The following is a 16,713-nucleotide window of genomic DNA, read 5'->3' as shown; positions in this document are numbered from 1 at the left end:
AAGCATCTTAAAATGAAATAGGCTTTGGTTTATGCATTATTAGGCTTATATTGAATTACTTTTTCAAAATGATGGCCATCATGTCACCTAGAATGTGTTCGTTATGCCCTACTGATTTACCCAATAAAGCTCTTGAGATACTCATTCTCAGTTTGAAGAGTCTAAAAAAAGTATTCACCATGTGCATTCTTGAGAACTCTTAACCACAGCTCAAGTTTCTATAGAAAATTTCAATATATTTTCTCAATTTCTTCCTTGGTTAATTTTGTTTTTGATAAGTATAGAAGCAAATGTTTTAGGGGAAGAGATTTTTCCCTTTTAGATGGTAGTGTAACATGTAAAATTTAATGGTCCAAGGTTTCTTTTTGGAGTGGGAAAAGTGTTCTAAAATTGGATTGTGGTGATGTTTGCACAACTCTGAATATACTAAAACTATTGAATTGTATACTTTAAATTGGCATATTGTTAAAATTTAATGATGTCGTAGAGGGATTTATTGACCCTTTTTCCCAGGTCCTGTTTGATAATTGAAGTATTTGGGATGTCACGTGAATTTGAGAAACTAAAAATAACTTGGATGCTTTAGAACTCAAGCAGTTTTTCTGATTGGCAAGGAATATATAGGTTTTAGGTTTAGATTTTATAATTCTTTTATAGTGATCAAAAACTTTTATTAGAAATGATTAATCTGGACAATTATACAAGCAGGCGACAGCAGATTCTGATATGTTCAAATTTTTGAAATTACAATACCTGTTCCTGGGTTCATGTTAGTTACTGAATTGTCTTCCCCTAAAAGTAGAAGATAAAACCCTTGTAGCAAAAACATCCTATCTACCCATGGGATTGCTTCAAACATTTTTTTTTTTAAATAAAGAATATCCAAGTCATTAACTCTATATTACGAATATATTTGTTTTACTAACTCCTTGTTTTTCTCAGGTTGACATAAAAAAAAATTAAACTGATTTAAGAAATTTCTTTCTTTACTAGCAGATGTTATTTAGGTCAATGAAAAAATGGCTATGAAAAATAGTATGATAATTTTAACTGTTTCCAAAGGCCTAAGAAAGAAAATCACACAAAGTGGATTTTACATAGTGGGAAATCTCTTTAGTCTCCATATATTATACAGATTTAAAATAACAGTGACACTCTATAATTTTGTGAGAAATTCTAGAAAATACAACGCATGTGTAGTGATAGAAAGCAGGTCAGTGATTACCTGGGGCCAAGAGTGGAGGACAGGATTGATCACTAAGGGGTATTAGGAACTCTTAGAGGTGATTGATGGGACTGTCTTGATTGTATTTTGATTGATGTGGTAGCTACATGGGTAAATATTTGTCAAGACTCATATAACTGTACACTTAAAATGGATCTAGTTTATTACATGTAAATTATATTTCAGTAAAGTTGATTAAAAGAAAATCAATTGAAACTAAACATACACATGACATATTTGTATCAAGTGTTGATACGTAACATCATCTATCTCCACATTATGTATAGTAATCAGGCATGTATGTCAACTATGCCAATGAAGGAGAGAAAAGTACTTGTACAATTGTCATTATTGAAACAGTTTTAAGTTAGTAGAAGCCTACACATAGTGTTGCTATTATAATTAATACATCTTGCAAATATAATACATCTACTTCTGTATCTCTGATCCCTTATCTTTTGATTCTGTATTACGCATTCAGCTTTTCATCAATCAAATATGGCAGATCCTCGAATAACATCGTTTCATTGTAACAATGAGATACCAGAGGAATTTAACTGTTGTTTTTATCAATTAGCCTATTGTAAAATTGGTTTTATTATACATCATTTTGCTTAGTTGCAGAACCTATCAATGATGTTAAGGGAGGACTTACTGTAATAGAAACCATCTTTTAATAGTGTTAAAAGTTTTTCATTAAAAAGCATCTTTCATATTAGTTTTATGTAAATATCTCACTGCGTCTTTGAGCGAGGGAAATGAAAGTCAGAGAAACTTAGTGACTTTGCTCAAGGTTATACAGCTAAATGACTTGAGAGTTACCTGATTCCAAGTTCAGTTTCAGGCAATTTTGATGGGTAGAGTTAAATAGATTAGGTAGATAAATGGAGAGTTTTAGGGAACATGTTAAATACTTGAATCTTATCCACATCTTTGAATGTGAATAAACTTCCTTAGTTGTATATAAAGTTGCGGTGTATTCCTCTTCTGGCTTATTTTCTCTGCCACCAGGATAAGAAAATTTGAATTTCTTCTGCCAACTGGATTTCTTCCAAGACTATTTCTGATTGTTATCCCAAACAGCTGAGACCTAGCAGTCTCTGGGTTTGTTGTCACAAAGGAGAACTCTGCACACTTGTGGCATTGAATGTGAGTGGGCCCTACATGTAAAAACCTGCCTGTCTGTCTCCCGTTGGATTTTGCTGATTTACAGGACATTTCCCTGGTGGTGGCAGCTGTGAGAGATTCAGTTCCACAGCACAGATCTGCAGGAGGCAGCCAGCCTGCTAAGCAGAGCAGGTTAGATTGTAGACCACCCAGGGGAGCTAGTCGTGGGGCTGTATTTGTTGCTATTTCTGAAAGAGTCAGCCTGGAATAGTGGAAAGAACATGGGACTAGTCATGAGAAAACCTAAGTTCCAGTCTTAGAACTGTCACTTGAGAGCTGTGTTAACCTTGGGCAACTCACTGATTCATTCTGATCTTTCTCCTAAGTGAAATGTGTGTGTGTGTGATATGTACATTATGAATAAATCTCAAAATCTTTATGTTAACTGAAAAAAGCCAGATACAAAAGAGAACATATGGCATAATTCCATTTATATTATATTAAACTTTTAGAAAATGCAAACTAATACAACCACAGAAAGCAGATCAATGGTTGCCTAGGTCCAGGGGCAGAAGGAAGGATGGAATGTAAAGAGGCGTGAAGAATCTTTTGAGGGTGATGGAAATATTCTGTATTTTAATTGTGGTGGTTTTAAAGGTGTATATAACTGTCAAAACTCATGTAATTGCACACTATTGTGCACACACACCCAAAAAAGGGGATTCTAACGATGTTTCAGAGCTTAATGAGAAAGAACATTTAAATAGACTTATATTATTTTCCATGGGTACAGGAGGGGAGAAAGGCAGCACAGATGCGTATTTGTGTTATGTATTTGTAGGCTGTGTATTTGCCCTCTTTGCTCTAGGTTACCCAGTAACATTATAGCTAAGATAGTAGGGATGCTCAAACACTAATTGAAATCAACAGTCATTAACTTTGACCTCTAACTCTTCCTTTACCTATCTGTCATTTTTATCTGAATCTTTATGAACTAGTAGGGTAGAGGACATTTGAGGTCAGACTAATTTCTTAAAATATTTGAAATACTTAATTTACTACAAATTTTGGCCCTGTATTCCATTTGATTGTTCTGCTTAGTGCTTATTATATCCTATCACCTTTATGTTGAGGAACTCCATTTACATCCTTATAGGCACAGTGTTAAATTCTTAACTCTAATGTGTTAGGAGGGGCACAAGAAATAAAACAAATGAGTTGACATCCCCTCAATCCCTAGTGTCTCATCCTGTATTTTATTAATGGTTGTAAATGCCTCAAAGTCATTCTTTAATAAGTCCTTCTAGAAGCGACAACTAATGGAGTTGTCACCAAAGTTTGGAGTTGACACCAAAGTTGACAATTGAGCTAGAAAAACTGTTCAGTAACTCAAATATGAAGTTAGTAGTGACCTTTCTGGACTAGCTGTTTGTGTCTGTGTAGAGCTGTTTGTGATTTCCAAAGGGAAAAGAAGAGCCAGTATGGTTGTGCTCATTCTTTCTCTCTTTCCCTGAGGTGCAGGCCCTCTCTGCTTTCTCTATCCTTTCTTGCTGGGAATGCATAAACCTTAGCTGGATGTGGGACAATGGGCAGCTACTTCTAAAACAGACACATTTATTTCTTGGAGGAAAGCCAATTTTAGGTTTTGGCCAGAAAATATAGAAGATGAAGGTGTCAAAGACTAAGACAATTGATTGGAACACATGTGTATCGATAAGTATTATCGATTGCTGTGCACAGACTTATTTTCAAGGCCTGATACGCAAGACACACCACCACAAGCCGGGATGAAGGGGTTAAAGAGTTTTATTACAAAGTGAAAGTAAGTAAGACAAGACAGAGATTAGAGGAATATATTATCATACCACTAACAAGCAAGGAGGCAATTCATCATACCACCAGGGCCCGGTCAATTATAGTCGTAGAAACAGCAACAGCCTTTCATCAGCAGGGCAAAATCCAAGTCGAGTAAAGTTATCAGCACGGGCAAAACATCATGCGCAGAAACAGCACCGGTAAAAAATCAACACGGGCAAAACATCATGCGCAGAAACAGCACCGGTAAAAAATCAACACGGGCAAAACATCATGCGCAGAAACAACACCGGTAAAAAATCAACACAGGCAAAACATCATGCGCAGAAACAGCACCGGCCCTTCATCAGCACGAGCGAAACACCTTACAGCAGCCCAGGCGGCCGGGGAACAACTGTTGCTGTTGCTCCTCCGCCTTCTGGGGTTTTGAGGACTTCACTAACAACAGCAGCAAGGAGCAATAAGCATACGTGTTAACAACACAAGGAACTGGTTTCGGATCTGGCTAGGAGCCGGGACCAGTCCTTGGTACGAGATTAGATGTATCAGAGCTCGGCCCACCTGTGGCAAGGCGAAGGCCAGGCTCCACATCCTGTAAATATTTTCTTGGTCCTTGGGAGGGTAGCCAATCCTTCCAAGGCCAAGCACGTATCCCAGCCACTGTGAGAGTTTACATCCCCAAATGTTCCCAGGCAGACCTTCATATATTCTATTCCTTACAACATGAAATACATTTAAAAAACCTACGAGTTAATAATGAATTTGAGAGCGGCCGGGTGGTTCAGGTGGTTGTGCTCCTAACACCGAGGTCGCTAGTTTGATTCCCCCGTGGGAGGGTGAGCTGCACCCTCTACAACTAGACAGAATAACAATGACTTAACTCGGAGTTGGGGGGGGGACAGCGGAGGGAAAGGGGGAAAACATAATGAATTTGAACACCGCCCCCCCAAAAAAAAGCAAAAAACGAAACCCTGAAAAAACTCATTGGACACATCCAAAATAATTAGGACTCTACTGCTTACTCTGCACATTGGAAATTAAAAGGAAAGAATATCTTTATGCCTGCCTTTATGCATAAACTCTACTTTGGATAACCAAATAGCCCTAGTTTTGACAGAAAATTTTTCTTTATAGAAAAATTCCACAATGATAGATTCAGAAAATCACCATTTTGCAATCCTTAATGAGGCAGGTAGCGATCAGTGGATGAAACCACTGAATTGGTTGGTTGATGAGAAAACTTTATAATGAAGGGATCAGGCTGCAATTTGTAGACATTTGCATATATTCTGATGTGATGTATTGTGAAGCACATGATAACACCTATGAAGTATTTTTGCCTGAAATGTGGAGCTTGATTCTACTATAGGGTTGCCAGATTAAGCCAAAACAAAACAGGACACCTAGTTAAATTTGAATTTCCGATGAAGAGTGAGTGAATTTTTTTTTGTTTTTAAGTACAAGTATGCCTCATACTTAGGACATACATGATTTCTGCACAACTCAATCAAATGTAAAAGGGGAAAAAAGAAGGATGGGGTACTGCCTTGTAATAAAAAAGACTCAAGAGTCATAACCATATGTACCTTGTCTGGATTTTGATTTGAACAAAGAGGTATTTCTGTAAAAGATATTTTAAAAATATTTGTTTAAATATAGATATTTTAAAAATATATAAAGATGGTGGCTGGTTAGCTCAGTTGGTTAGAGCATGGTGCTAATAACACCAAGTTGCCAGTTCAATCCCTGCATGGGTCACTGTGAGCTGTGCCCTCCTTAAAAACCTAAAAATAAATAAAAAATAAAAATTTATAAAGATAAATATTTTTAAAGAAAATTTTGAGGTAATTGGGATAATTAGATTATGGACTGAATATAAAATACCAAAAAATTATTTTTAACTTGATTAGGTATAATAATGGCATATGGTTATATGAAAAAGTATCTAAAAAATAAATTTAGAGGTGAAATGAAATGTCTGGAATTTATTTTAAAATATTTCAGCAAAGAAAGGACAGTAGAAGCTGCAAGAGCTCTTGAGGTTTAAGCATGGGAATCACAGTGTCATTTCCACAACATTCTGTTGCCCACAACAGGTCACAAGGCAAGGCCTTGTGATGCGATGAAAGGAGAAGTAAACTCCATCTCTTGATAGAAAGACCTTCGAAGAATTTGTGGGGTTTTTATTATTGGTTTTATTTTGTTTTTTAAATCTATCACAAATATAAAAGGGCAGGATGAGTTTAGGATGTGTTACTTAGCCCCTTTGGCCTTTTCTTTAGCTTAAGTAGCATTTCCTCCAAAGTTAATTATGTAGGGTACTTCAATCATCATTATTACTCAGCCCTGACGCTTTCTCTGTTTCTCCTAGAGTGTACACAAAATACAAATTAAAATGAAAAACAGAAAGGCTTTACCAAGAAGGAATTGAATTTTGAAAACTGAATTATAAAACAATTTTTTGAAAGAAAATATAGTTTACTTACTTTTGAATATTCTCATGAACTTGAACTTAACAGTATGGAGGACTCCTCAGGTTGCTGACCTTAATAACAAACCAGGAGTATATGTTATTACCACATCATTAATTAGTATTTAATTAAATGTCTTGGCATATTAACCATTTGAATATGCAACCATTTAAAATCTTGACCATAGTATTTCCTAGGTAAATTCTTTTATTCATATTCTGTACAGATAGACATCTCCAGCCGCCTACCTTTCAGAATTACCTGCAATGTGAATCAGTAGATTCTGAATTAATGACATTTTTACCTTTTTACACAACTAATTTTTACCAATACTCAACAGATACAAATGAGATTTTTCTCTGAGTTATATTACTTTATAATCCTCTGGTTCGCTGTTTAATTCTGCTTTCCATTCTAAAAGAGTTCTTAGTCTTTGTTCATTAATCATGGGAAACAGTTGTGCAACATGCCTTGATGTTAACATGAACATCTAAAATTAGTCCTGCTGTAATCAGCAAGGTTTCAGTAGTTTGTGGCATGTGTTAAGCAGGCATTGCAAGGTTGGAAGGAGCTCCCTAGAAATAAGTGCGTGACTTGTGTTAAGTGTGTGTGCATGTAGCTATGTGTGTGTGTATGTGTGTGTATATATATATATATATATATATATATATATGTACAATCGAAAGTTTTTATTAAGCAGATGAACAAATTAGATGTTACTACAAATGCAGCATAAGCATCTTTGTTTATGCACTATGCTTTTCATCTTAGAAGAAAAATATATTTATTGAAAACTTGGCATGCTAGAATGGATTTTTCTGCATATTTGTTTTGTGTTTTTCATTTTTAGAGGAATAATTGTAGTATATGTATTTCAGGTGATTGACTGTTTTTTCCTTTGCAGAGTTTATAGAAACCTATTCAGGAAAATGACATCCTGGCTGTATGAATGTCTTTGTGAAGCTGAACTTGCACAGTATTATCCTCATTTTACTGCCCTTGGCCTTCAGAAAGTAGATGAATTAGCCAAAGTTACAATGAAGGACTACTCCAAATTGGGTATCCGTGACATGAACGACCGCAAACGTCTCTTCCAACTTATCAAAATCATTAAGATTATGCAGGAAGAAGACAAAGCAGACAGTAGCCCAGAGCACCCTCTTCAGACAAGCAGCCTGGACATCAAGCCTCTGGAACCCAGATCTGGACCTCGCAGGCAACTGCATTTTGATTCTTCTTCTGACATTAAAGACAGAACTGCCAGCAACTATGGGTTTGAAATGTGCAATATACCAGATTTTTCTACAAATGAGCAGAAGTCTAGTTATCTAAAAGTGCTGGAACACATGCTACCAGATGATTCCCAGTACCATACAAAAACAAGAATTCTGAATGCCACAGCTGCTGATTCCTATGTGCAAACAGAAACTAACACTTCACTCTTTTCATCAAATCACTTTTCTCCAATATTGGGGGATTGTGATATTCCCATTATTCAAAGAGTTTCTCATGTTTCAGGGTATAACTATGGAATTCCTCATGCTGGTGTCAGGTAATCATTTTTTACCCTTTTTTTTTTTTTTTTTTTTTTGGAGGGAGGGTAGCCTCAGGCAAGAGCAGTCCGCTTCATGACCAGAGGAGAGCAACCTACTTCTCATTTATAGAAAATGATAGTGAACAGCTTCTGCATCGATAATAGTAATACCTTGATGGGGGGAAATTAATGAGGAATTGGGACTTTCCAGATGGGAGAAAGATGATATTGTTCATGTACGTCAAATAGCTGCTTTTGCCCGGATCTGCTGTTATTTCTATAGCAGACCTATTTCTATTATTTATTAGAGTGTAACAGGATACATGTATTGCATCCATGAAGGTAAAATAGTGAACTAGCCTTCTGCAATGGAAAAAGAAAAGTATACAATCTACAGGATTTTTTTTTTTTAAGGTATCACATTCATTTAAACCAGGAGACATAAATCTTAGTTAAAAACAAAGATCATGTTGTTGAATTAAGTAGGTCTTTGGAACAGTTGGTTTACCTGCACACTTTGAAATATGGTCCTGATTTTGAGTGCCTTCTACAATTCCAGCCCTGGAAGAATGGATGATTTTGGTAATTGCAAAGAGTAAGTCACTTTTATAGAGTTTAGGGTTTGAGAGGGTGACAATAAGTTCTTTTTCCCTAGTGCTTCAAGTTACAATTTGAAATAAGGTCCCTAAGAGGTGAAATATTGAATAATACCTAATACTAACACTGGTAGAATATGTGTTTTTTTAAAATAACATGTATTGCTTGTTTTATTACTTTAAAAGTTTTAGATGGTGACTTTTGGAGAAACAAAATATATTCATAAGCCACATTTTTAAAACAGAAGTTTATACCTTAAAACAAGATATTTACATCTGGTCTTATATTAGCTAAGGTTTCAGAGGATCTCATAACCAACCAGTTCTTTTATTCCAAAAAAATAGAAGGCCCAATTTTAAAGATAAAAGTACCTTTAGTAATTTGAAATACATAAGTGAATTTTAAAGTGTTTCTGAAACTTTGGGGGGAGGTTTAGCAGAGCACAGCATATAGTACTGTTTTCTTCTTTTAATTGTGAGAGGACTAGATTGTCCCATGACCATCAAAGCCAGGATTGTTGCTATCATATGGTTAACTCAGTGGTTAAAGAACAAGTGTTGTCTTGAATATGACAGTCTCTTATTGAACAACACATAAAAATCTAGTATTATTTATAAATAGAATAAAGATAGCATTTTACATTATTTGGATAGAATGGATATTTTAATTTAAATATTGCTTTTATTTATTTGGCAAATTTTAAGTACCACCTCTGCTAGGCTCAATTCTAGATATAAAGATAATTAGGATATCTGGAGATTCTGAGTCTCTTAGGGGGCAGGGTAAGTGAGAAGACAGATAAACACCACGTGGTGAGATAAATGCTATTATAGAAGTTAATTCATGACAAACCCAGAGCAAAATCTGTTGGATTGAGCTTTCTCAACTTTTATATCATTATCTCACTCTTCTCATTTTTTATTATACAGATACTCCTCAATTTACGATGGAATTATGTCCCGCCCATCGTAAATTGAAAATATCGTAAGTTGAAAATTCATTTAATACACCTAACCTACCAAACATCATAGCTTAGCTTAGCCTACCTTAAACATGCTCACAACACAATATTAAAAAAACACTGGCAACACAGTACACTCTAGAGTATCATTTGTTCACTCTTCTGATCACTTGAGTGACTGGGAGCTGCTGCTCACTGCCACTGTCCGGTGTCGTGACAGAGTATCTTACCGCATATCACTAGTGTGGGAAAACATGAAAATTGGAAGTGCGGTTTCTACTGAATGTATCTCTTTTGCCCCATCATAAAGTCACAAAATCGTAAGTTGAACCATTGTAAGTCAGGGACTTTTTGTGTTAGAGAAATAGAGATAAGAAAGTACATTTGCTGCAATAATCCTTAATACTGTTTTCTCATCCATTTCCTAATGGGAGTTAGGATTTCAGAACCCTGAGAAACTCCCTTACCTACTTAAGGCTTGCTGTTAGGGGGTCATCCTATCCAAAGAGCATTCTCTTTGGATGCCTCAACTCAGATAAGTTCAAAATAAGTTGCTTGCCTCAGAATTTTAATAAAAATCTAAGGCATTTAGAAAACTGGTTGACCTGACTTATTTAAGACTTGAGTAGACCTAACTTCAGCTGTTTCAACTTTTTGCATGTCAGACAGATGTAGTTTATTTCTTCTAGGGAAGACTGAGCATTAAAACCAGTGCCTTTTTGTCTCTTGAACTTGAAAACTGTAGTCCTTTTGTCTGTATGACCCATCCTAGAGTCCCTGGTCAACTTTGAAAAGGACGTTTTCTGTCCTCTTTGATTAGCTTTATACAATTAGGTTATTAATACTCACCGACTACTAGAGATTTTGACACAAAGCACTTGTTAAAATGATGCATTAAAATTTTGCTTTATCTTGGGGAAAATAACATAAGCAAAAGAAGAGAGAATAGAATAATGAACCCCATATGCCCATCACCCACTTTTAATGATTATCAAAATTTTGCCACACTTAACCTCAAAATGGTACTTTTAAAAAAGTGCTGTATGTTGGTTAAAAAAACAAAATGTACCTTAAAAGCCTTGAGTAATCCTGTATGCATTATATTAGAAATTTTTGCTATTTTTTACTGATTTACATCCTGGCAAAAAATAACTTTCTAGCCAGTTGGAGGGTGCAGAAAATTGAAATTGATATGAAACAATTATATAGTGAAATATCCTGTGTAAAATATATTACAAAAGGCTTTTTAGGGGCTCTTAATCAAATTCTAAAGTGTAAAGGAAGGGAATAATTTGTCTTGCTAAGACATTCTTAGTATATGGACTAAAGGCATTGATCCTGCTGCTTTCAAGAATCCTATTCTTACCTAGCTTAAGAGGAATTTCTATATAGGAATGTGGTCAGTTCTTAGCTATATGGTGTACATATAGACCACCATTAGGCTCAGCAAGTAAACCTGATGAATTTTGTATCCCTAACCCAAGGAATATTTGCCTCATATATTCTGGATATTAACATTAATGAGTTTACTGAAATCAGAACCAGAGAAGAAATGCATCTGAATAGAAAGGTGAATTAGTGGTGGACAGAACCGGTCATAAAATTGTCCTAGGCAGAAGAAATATAGGATTGTATTCTAACAAATACGTACATAACAGGGTGAGCAAAAAGAAGTATAAGAACGAGACATAGGCAGAATATACCTGTAAGGAACAGGGGAAAAGTACACTGAAACCTACCACCTGATTCAAGGTATTTAGTAAACTCAGGTAGCATAAAAATTAAAAAAGTAATTAGATTGAATAATCAAGAAAACAGTAAATGTACAAGGAAAATTGGATTGAAAGGAAACAAGAGACACGGGTTTGGGTATTGTAAAAGCCTTAGAGGGTGGAAGCAGCGTAGTGTGTTAGATTTTTGAGGGTTGACCAACCTGAGTTTTGGGGATGTAAAGAAAGCATTTATCAATCCATTGTTAAAAGACTTGGAAAACCACATGTGGAAGCCAAACACACTCTTGAAGCTAAAGCAATTCTCAAGGTTTGGGAGTGGGTTTTTGTTTGTTTTGGTCAGGACAAAGGGTAGAGTGGAGCAGGGATGGAGATAGAAGTAATCAGGAGGATTTAGCTAATAACTTTCTCAGTGTCAAAACTTTAATATGCAACTTTATATATACCGGGGGGGGGGGGGCAAAAAAATGTATACCTATTTTAAGAGATTGTCAGTGTTGCTCAAGCAGTAGTTCGCAGTAATTAAAAGTGTCTGGATGCTGATGGTAACCATTTTGAGCACCTTTTGTAATTACAGAAGTCAAACGTGACTTGTAGTCATCTTTTGTTACCGATATATATTGATTATTACAATTGTAATAGTTTTTTCCTTTCCTAAAATGTGTATACATTTTTTTGGCACTCTTTGTATATACACAGAGCAGATTTATAACAAAATGTACTGATACTTTGATTTCTTAAGTAGCCTCATACTACTAGTAAAAATTAAAGCCCACTTATTAACATACATCAGACAGAACACTTCAGAGAAAGAGAATCCTTGGACTGAGATGGAGAAAATCAGAGTTTGCGTTCGAAAACGCCCTCTGGGCATGAAGGAGATACGTCGTGGAGAAATTAATATTATTACTATAGAAGACGAAGAAACTCTACTTGTCCATGAGAAGAAAGAAGCTGTTGATCTCACACAGTATATTCTGCAGGTATGGTACTTTTTGTGTTTGGAATTACTATTATCAAGTATATCAAATTTTTGCTTTTTGTTTAAGTGGCAGCATACAAATTCTAAAATCCAGTTTCTAGTTTGGGTGTTGGCATTCATCCTTGGTGTGACGTTACATTAAATCATTGATATCCTGGGCTTTAGTTTTTAAAAATATATATTGCAATGGGGGATACAAGAACCTAATTCCTCTACTCTAGTGCAATCGGGTTGCATCATACATTCACGTAACACACTTTACATGAATTTAGTTGTACATATTCAGCAAAAACGGGGGGGAATGAGGAGATAAGAATTTAAATAATGAATTAGTGATAGACAGGACCAGTTACTGAGTGCATGCCCCGGAGTGACTGAATGCGACGGTCACACAGTCTCAATTCTTGTCTGTTTCTCAGTGTGAACTTCCCACTCTGTTGAATGTGAGTCTGGAGTTTAATGATGGGAGATATATTTTTGAGCAATAAGGCCCCAGATTGCCAGCCAACTGCTTATGTTTATTCTCAACTGTCTTTGCGCTGAGACTTAATTTGGTGGAAATTGGGCTCTTGAGCAGGCCACTTTGTACAGGGTAGATTGCAGTGGGTGAATATAATCCAGGGATATGATTTCACATTTAACATGTAAGGGTTTAAATAAAACACTAGTCACTCAGACACATAAAAAGTGTTGACTCCCTGCCAGAACGATTGTAAGAGTCTGAGGAGAAAGGGTTTGGTATTGAAATGAACTTATTATTCTAAGCTAATAGGTATCCTTACAATAACTCTTCAGTCTCATATGGAAGTATAATAACAAACCCCGTAGATGGAAGATACTGTATCTTAGGTACTCATAAAATTGTGAAGCAATTCTGAATAATCTAAAACTGGGGATGATCCACCAGGTGTTAAAATTTGGGAATAAAAGTTTCTCTTACTCAGGGCGGCTGGTTAGCTCAGTTGTTTAGAGCACGGTGCTCTTAACAAGGTTGCTGGTTTGATCCCCGCGTGGGCCACTGTGAGCTGTGCCCTCCACAACTACATTGAGACAACTACTTGACTTGGAGCTGATAGGTCCTGGAAAAAACACACTTAAAATAAATAAAAGTTTAAAAAGAAAAAGAAAGAAAAGTTTCTCTTACTCTGAATCTGACTCCCTAAAGTGTTCATATTATAGTCATTTTATTCTCTCTGACACTCTCTTGCCTCAAAAACCAGTGACAGGTAGAGAGAAAAAAAAAGTGGTGAGTAATCGGGTGTGCTAGCAACTCACCTTAACTACCTACCATCTTAGCTCTACTTGAATAAATCATTTCACACTGAAGTCAAACTAACACTTTCCCCCCTTTGACACTTTCATTGTTCTTCTTTTTCTTTGGTTACCAAAACGATTTCGCAGTAACATTCAAAAAAATCCACTGAGTCTTTCTATGGGCACTAAATTACTAGGCCACTGTATAATCAACCCAATCAGTTTAACAGCCTTATCGATTGCTGATCAATGCACAATCTATTAGGTCTAGGTGGGAGGTATTTATTTTGAAGATGGTCCAAACGAACAATCAGTTGTAATGATATCTAGTTCCATGGCTACTTACAGCCGTAGTAATTGCCCTATCCAATCACCATCTACCCAAGACTGCCTTAATGATGCTTCTGTCACAGTAATTCCCTTAAGGAGGCCCCCATCGTTCTTTTGTATTTTTCCATTATCCCAAAACACAATAACCTTAACTTCTTTGTTATTACCATTGGTCAATACTTATTGAATACCCATAGTTTCCATAGCATTTTCTCTGCTGTTTGAACTTTGGACCTCTGCGCTCATAGGTCAAAGTCCTTACCTATCAATGTTGTAATATAAAAGTGTTGAGAGGGCTCCCCCCACTTTTTCCTTCCTTAAGTAGAAAGAAGAAAAGGGAAGTTTCTAGCAAATAAATATTGATCCTAAATTCTTTGGGTTTTATTTTTAAACTTATTTAGGAGTTTAAACAATATGTTTATGTGTTCATTTAATTGAATATCCTTTCAAATCTTCTTTTGTTACTTAGTATATGTGATCATATACATGTAATGTGCTGTCCTGCTTACCATTAAATTTTATCATAATGTAATAAGTGAAAAAACTAGGAAACCTGTATATTTTATTCTAATTTCTTGAATAAAGAAATAATATTAGAGGAAAAACATGTTACTGAAATATCAGAAGTAAACAATGGCTATCTCTGAGTAGTAAGATTTACAGATAATTTGATTTTCTTCTCTATTTTCCATGTTTTTAAAATGTTCTGCGATCAACTGTTGTGACTTTTATATAAAGAAGTAAAAACTTATAAACCAAAAATATCAAAAGAACAAGACAAACAAATGAGAAACAAAAACTCATAGACACAGACAATAGTTTAGTGGTTACCAGAGGGTAAGGGGGGTGGGGGGTGGAAGATGAGGGTAAGGGGGATCAAATATATGGTGATGGAAGGAGAACTGACTCTGGGTGGTGAACACACAATGGGATTTATAGATGATGTAATACAGAATTGTACACCTGAAATCTACGTAATTTTACTAACAAATGTCACCTCAATAAATTAAAAAAAAGAAAAAGCAAAAAAAGTAAAAGCTTTTAATTTCTATTTATTTAAAAAAAATTTAAATTGCAGTTGACCTTCAATATTAGTTTCAGGTGTATAGCATAGTGGTTAGACATTTATGTAATTTATGAAGCGATGCCCCAATTAGTTTAGTACTCACCTGGCACTATACATTGTTATTATAATATTATTGACTATGTTCCCTATGCTGTACTTTACATCCCTGTGACTATATTATAAGTGCCAATTTGAGCTTCTTAATCGCTTCGCCATTTTCACCCAGCCCCCCAGCTCCACTCCCATCCGGTAACCATCAGTTTGTTCTCTGAATCTATGAGTCTGTTTCTCTTTGTTTATTTTGTTTTTTAGATTCCACATATAATTGAAATATGATATTTGTCTGACTTATTTCTCTTAGCATAATACCCTCTAGGTTCATCTATGTTGTTGTAAGTGGTAAGATTTCATTCCTTTTATGGCTGAGTAATAAATATTCCATTGTATGTATGTACCACATCTTCTTTATCCAGTTGTCTATTGATGGACACTTAGGTTATGTAAATAATGCTGCATTGAATATAGGGATGCATATATCTTTTTAAATTAGTGTTTTGGATTTCTTCGGATAAATACCCAGAAGTAGGATTTCTGGGTCATGTGGTAGCCTTTTTTAAGTGTTTGAGGCATCTCCATACTGTTTTCCTTAATGGCTGCACCAATTTGTAATCCCACCAACAGTGCACAAGGATTCCCTTTTCTGTAAATCCACACCAACCCTTGTTGTTTGTTGTTTTATTGATGATAACTGAAAAACTAGATTTACCTCTTTCAAAATCAAAAGGTACAAAAGGGTATGCAGTGAAAGTGTCTCTAATCCCATTTCCTCCTGGAAGGCAACCAGTATTACCTGTTTCAAGTGTATCTTTCCAGAGATATTCTATAAGTACATATTTTACAATTTGAAAAAACTTATTTAAAAAACTATGGAACTCTGATAATACCAAGGCTAAAGTGAGTGTTACTCCAACTTCATTGATAAAGTATGATCAAATGAAAGTATATGTGATGCAAAGGACTTTATTATAATAAGCTTGCATATTCACATTTCTTTCATGAGAGATACTTACAAAACTACTGGAAAAATTGATACCTGAATTCCGTTTGAATGAAAGATATTAACTAATCCCTTTAATTGTTTAAGGTGTTTACTCGAGCTAAAGTTATTCACTAATACTTATAGAAGGAAAGGAAGAATAGCCATATACTCAATGAAATAAAACCAAAAAAATATATTTCTATATTTACTTCTATTCATTTTTTCTTACTTGCCTGAGAAATGCATATATACACACACACATACATATACATATATGTGCGCACACACGTGTGTGTATAATATGTTTTGTTTTTGATCTCATACTTAACTATTAAAGCCTACGATGATATTTGATCAATGAATGGATTTGTCTCTTTAAAGAACAGTTATGAGTTAGATATTATATAAATCATGTTCATTAAAGCCAGATTTTAGAAACATTTTATTCTTTATTGCCATTTTTAAGCTTAATGAAAAGTATAATGAACTCCCATGTACCTATCACCCAGCGTCAACAGTTATAAAATTTTACTGTTTTTGAAGTCATATCACATTATTCAAAGCACTAAAAGTTCACAGATCTCTTTATCATGCTGCACAGA

The 16,713-nt window shown here is 35.2% G+C and overlaps 1 protein-coding gene across 1 annotated transcript in view; it reads left to right on the top strand.

Annotated features, from left to right (window-relative positions):
• The window catches only part of KIF24 (kinesin family member 24), a 56,741-nt gene that overhangs the window by 8,006 nt on the left and 32,022 nt on the right, over positions 1-16,713 (top strand). The window contains exons 2-3 of the mRNA XM_081066122.1: positions 7,523-8,170; positions 12,234-12,423. Coding sequence (XP_080922248.1) covers positions 7,548-8,170; positions 12,234-12,423 — 813 coding nt within the window. The 5' untranslated portion in view covers positions 7,523-7,547. The remainder of the gene's footprint in view (positions 1-7,522; positions 8,171-12,233; positions 12,424-16,713) is intronic.

The sequence above is a fragment of the Rhinolophus hipposideros genome (genome assembly GCF_964194185.1).
Source record: "Rhinolophus hipposideros genome assembly, chromosome: 11".
Classification (NCBI taxonomy): domain Eukaryota; kingdom Metazoa; phylum Chordata; class Mammalia; order Chiroptera; family Rhinolophidae; genus Rhinolophus; species Rhinolophus hipposideros.
This window is presented reverse-complemented; position numbering and strand designations above follow the sequence as displayed.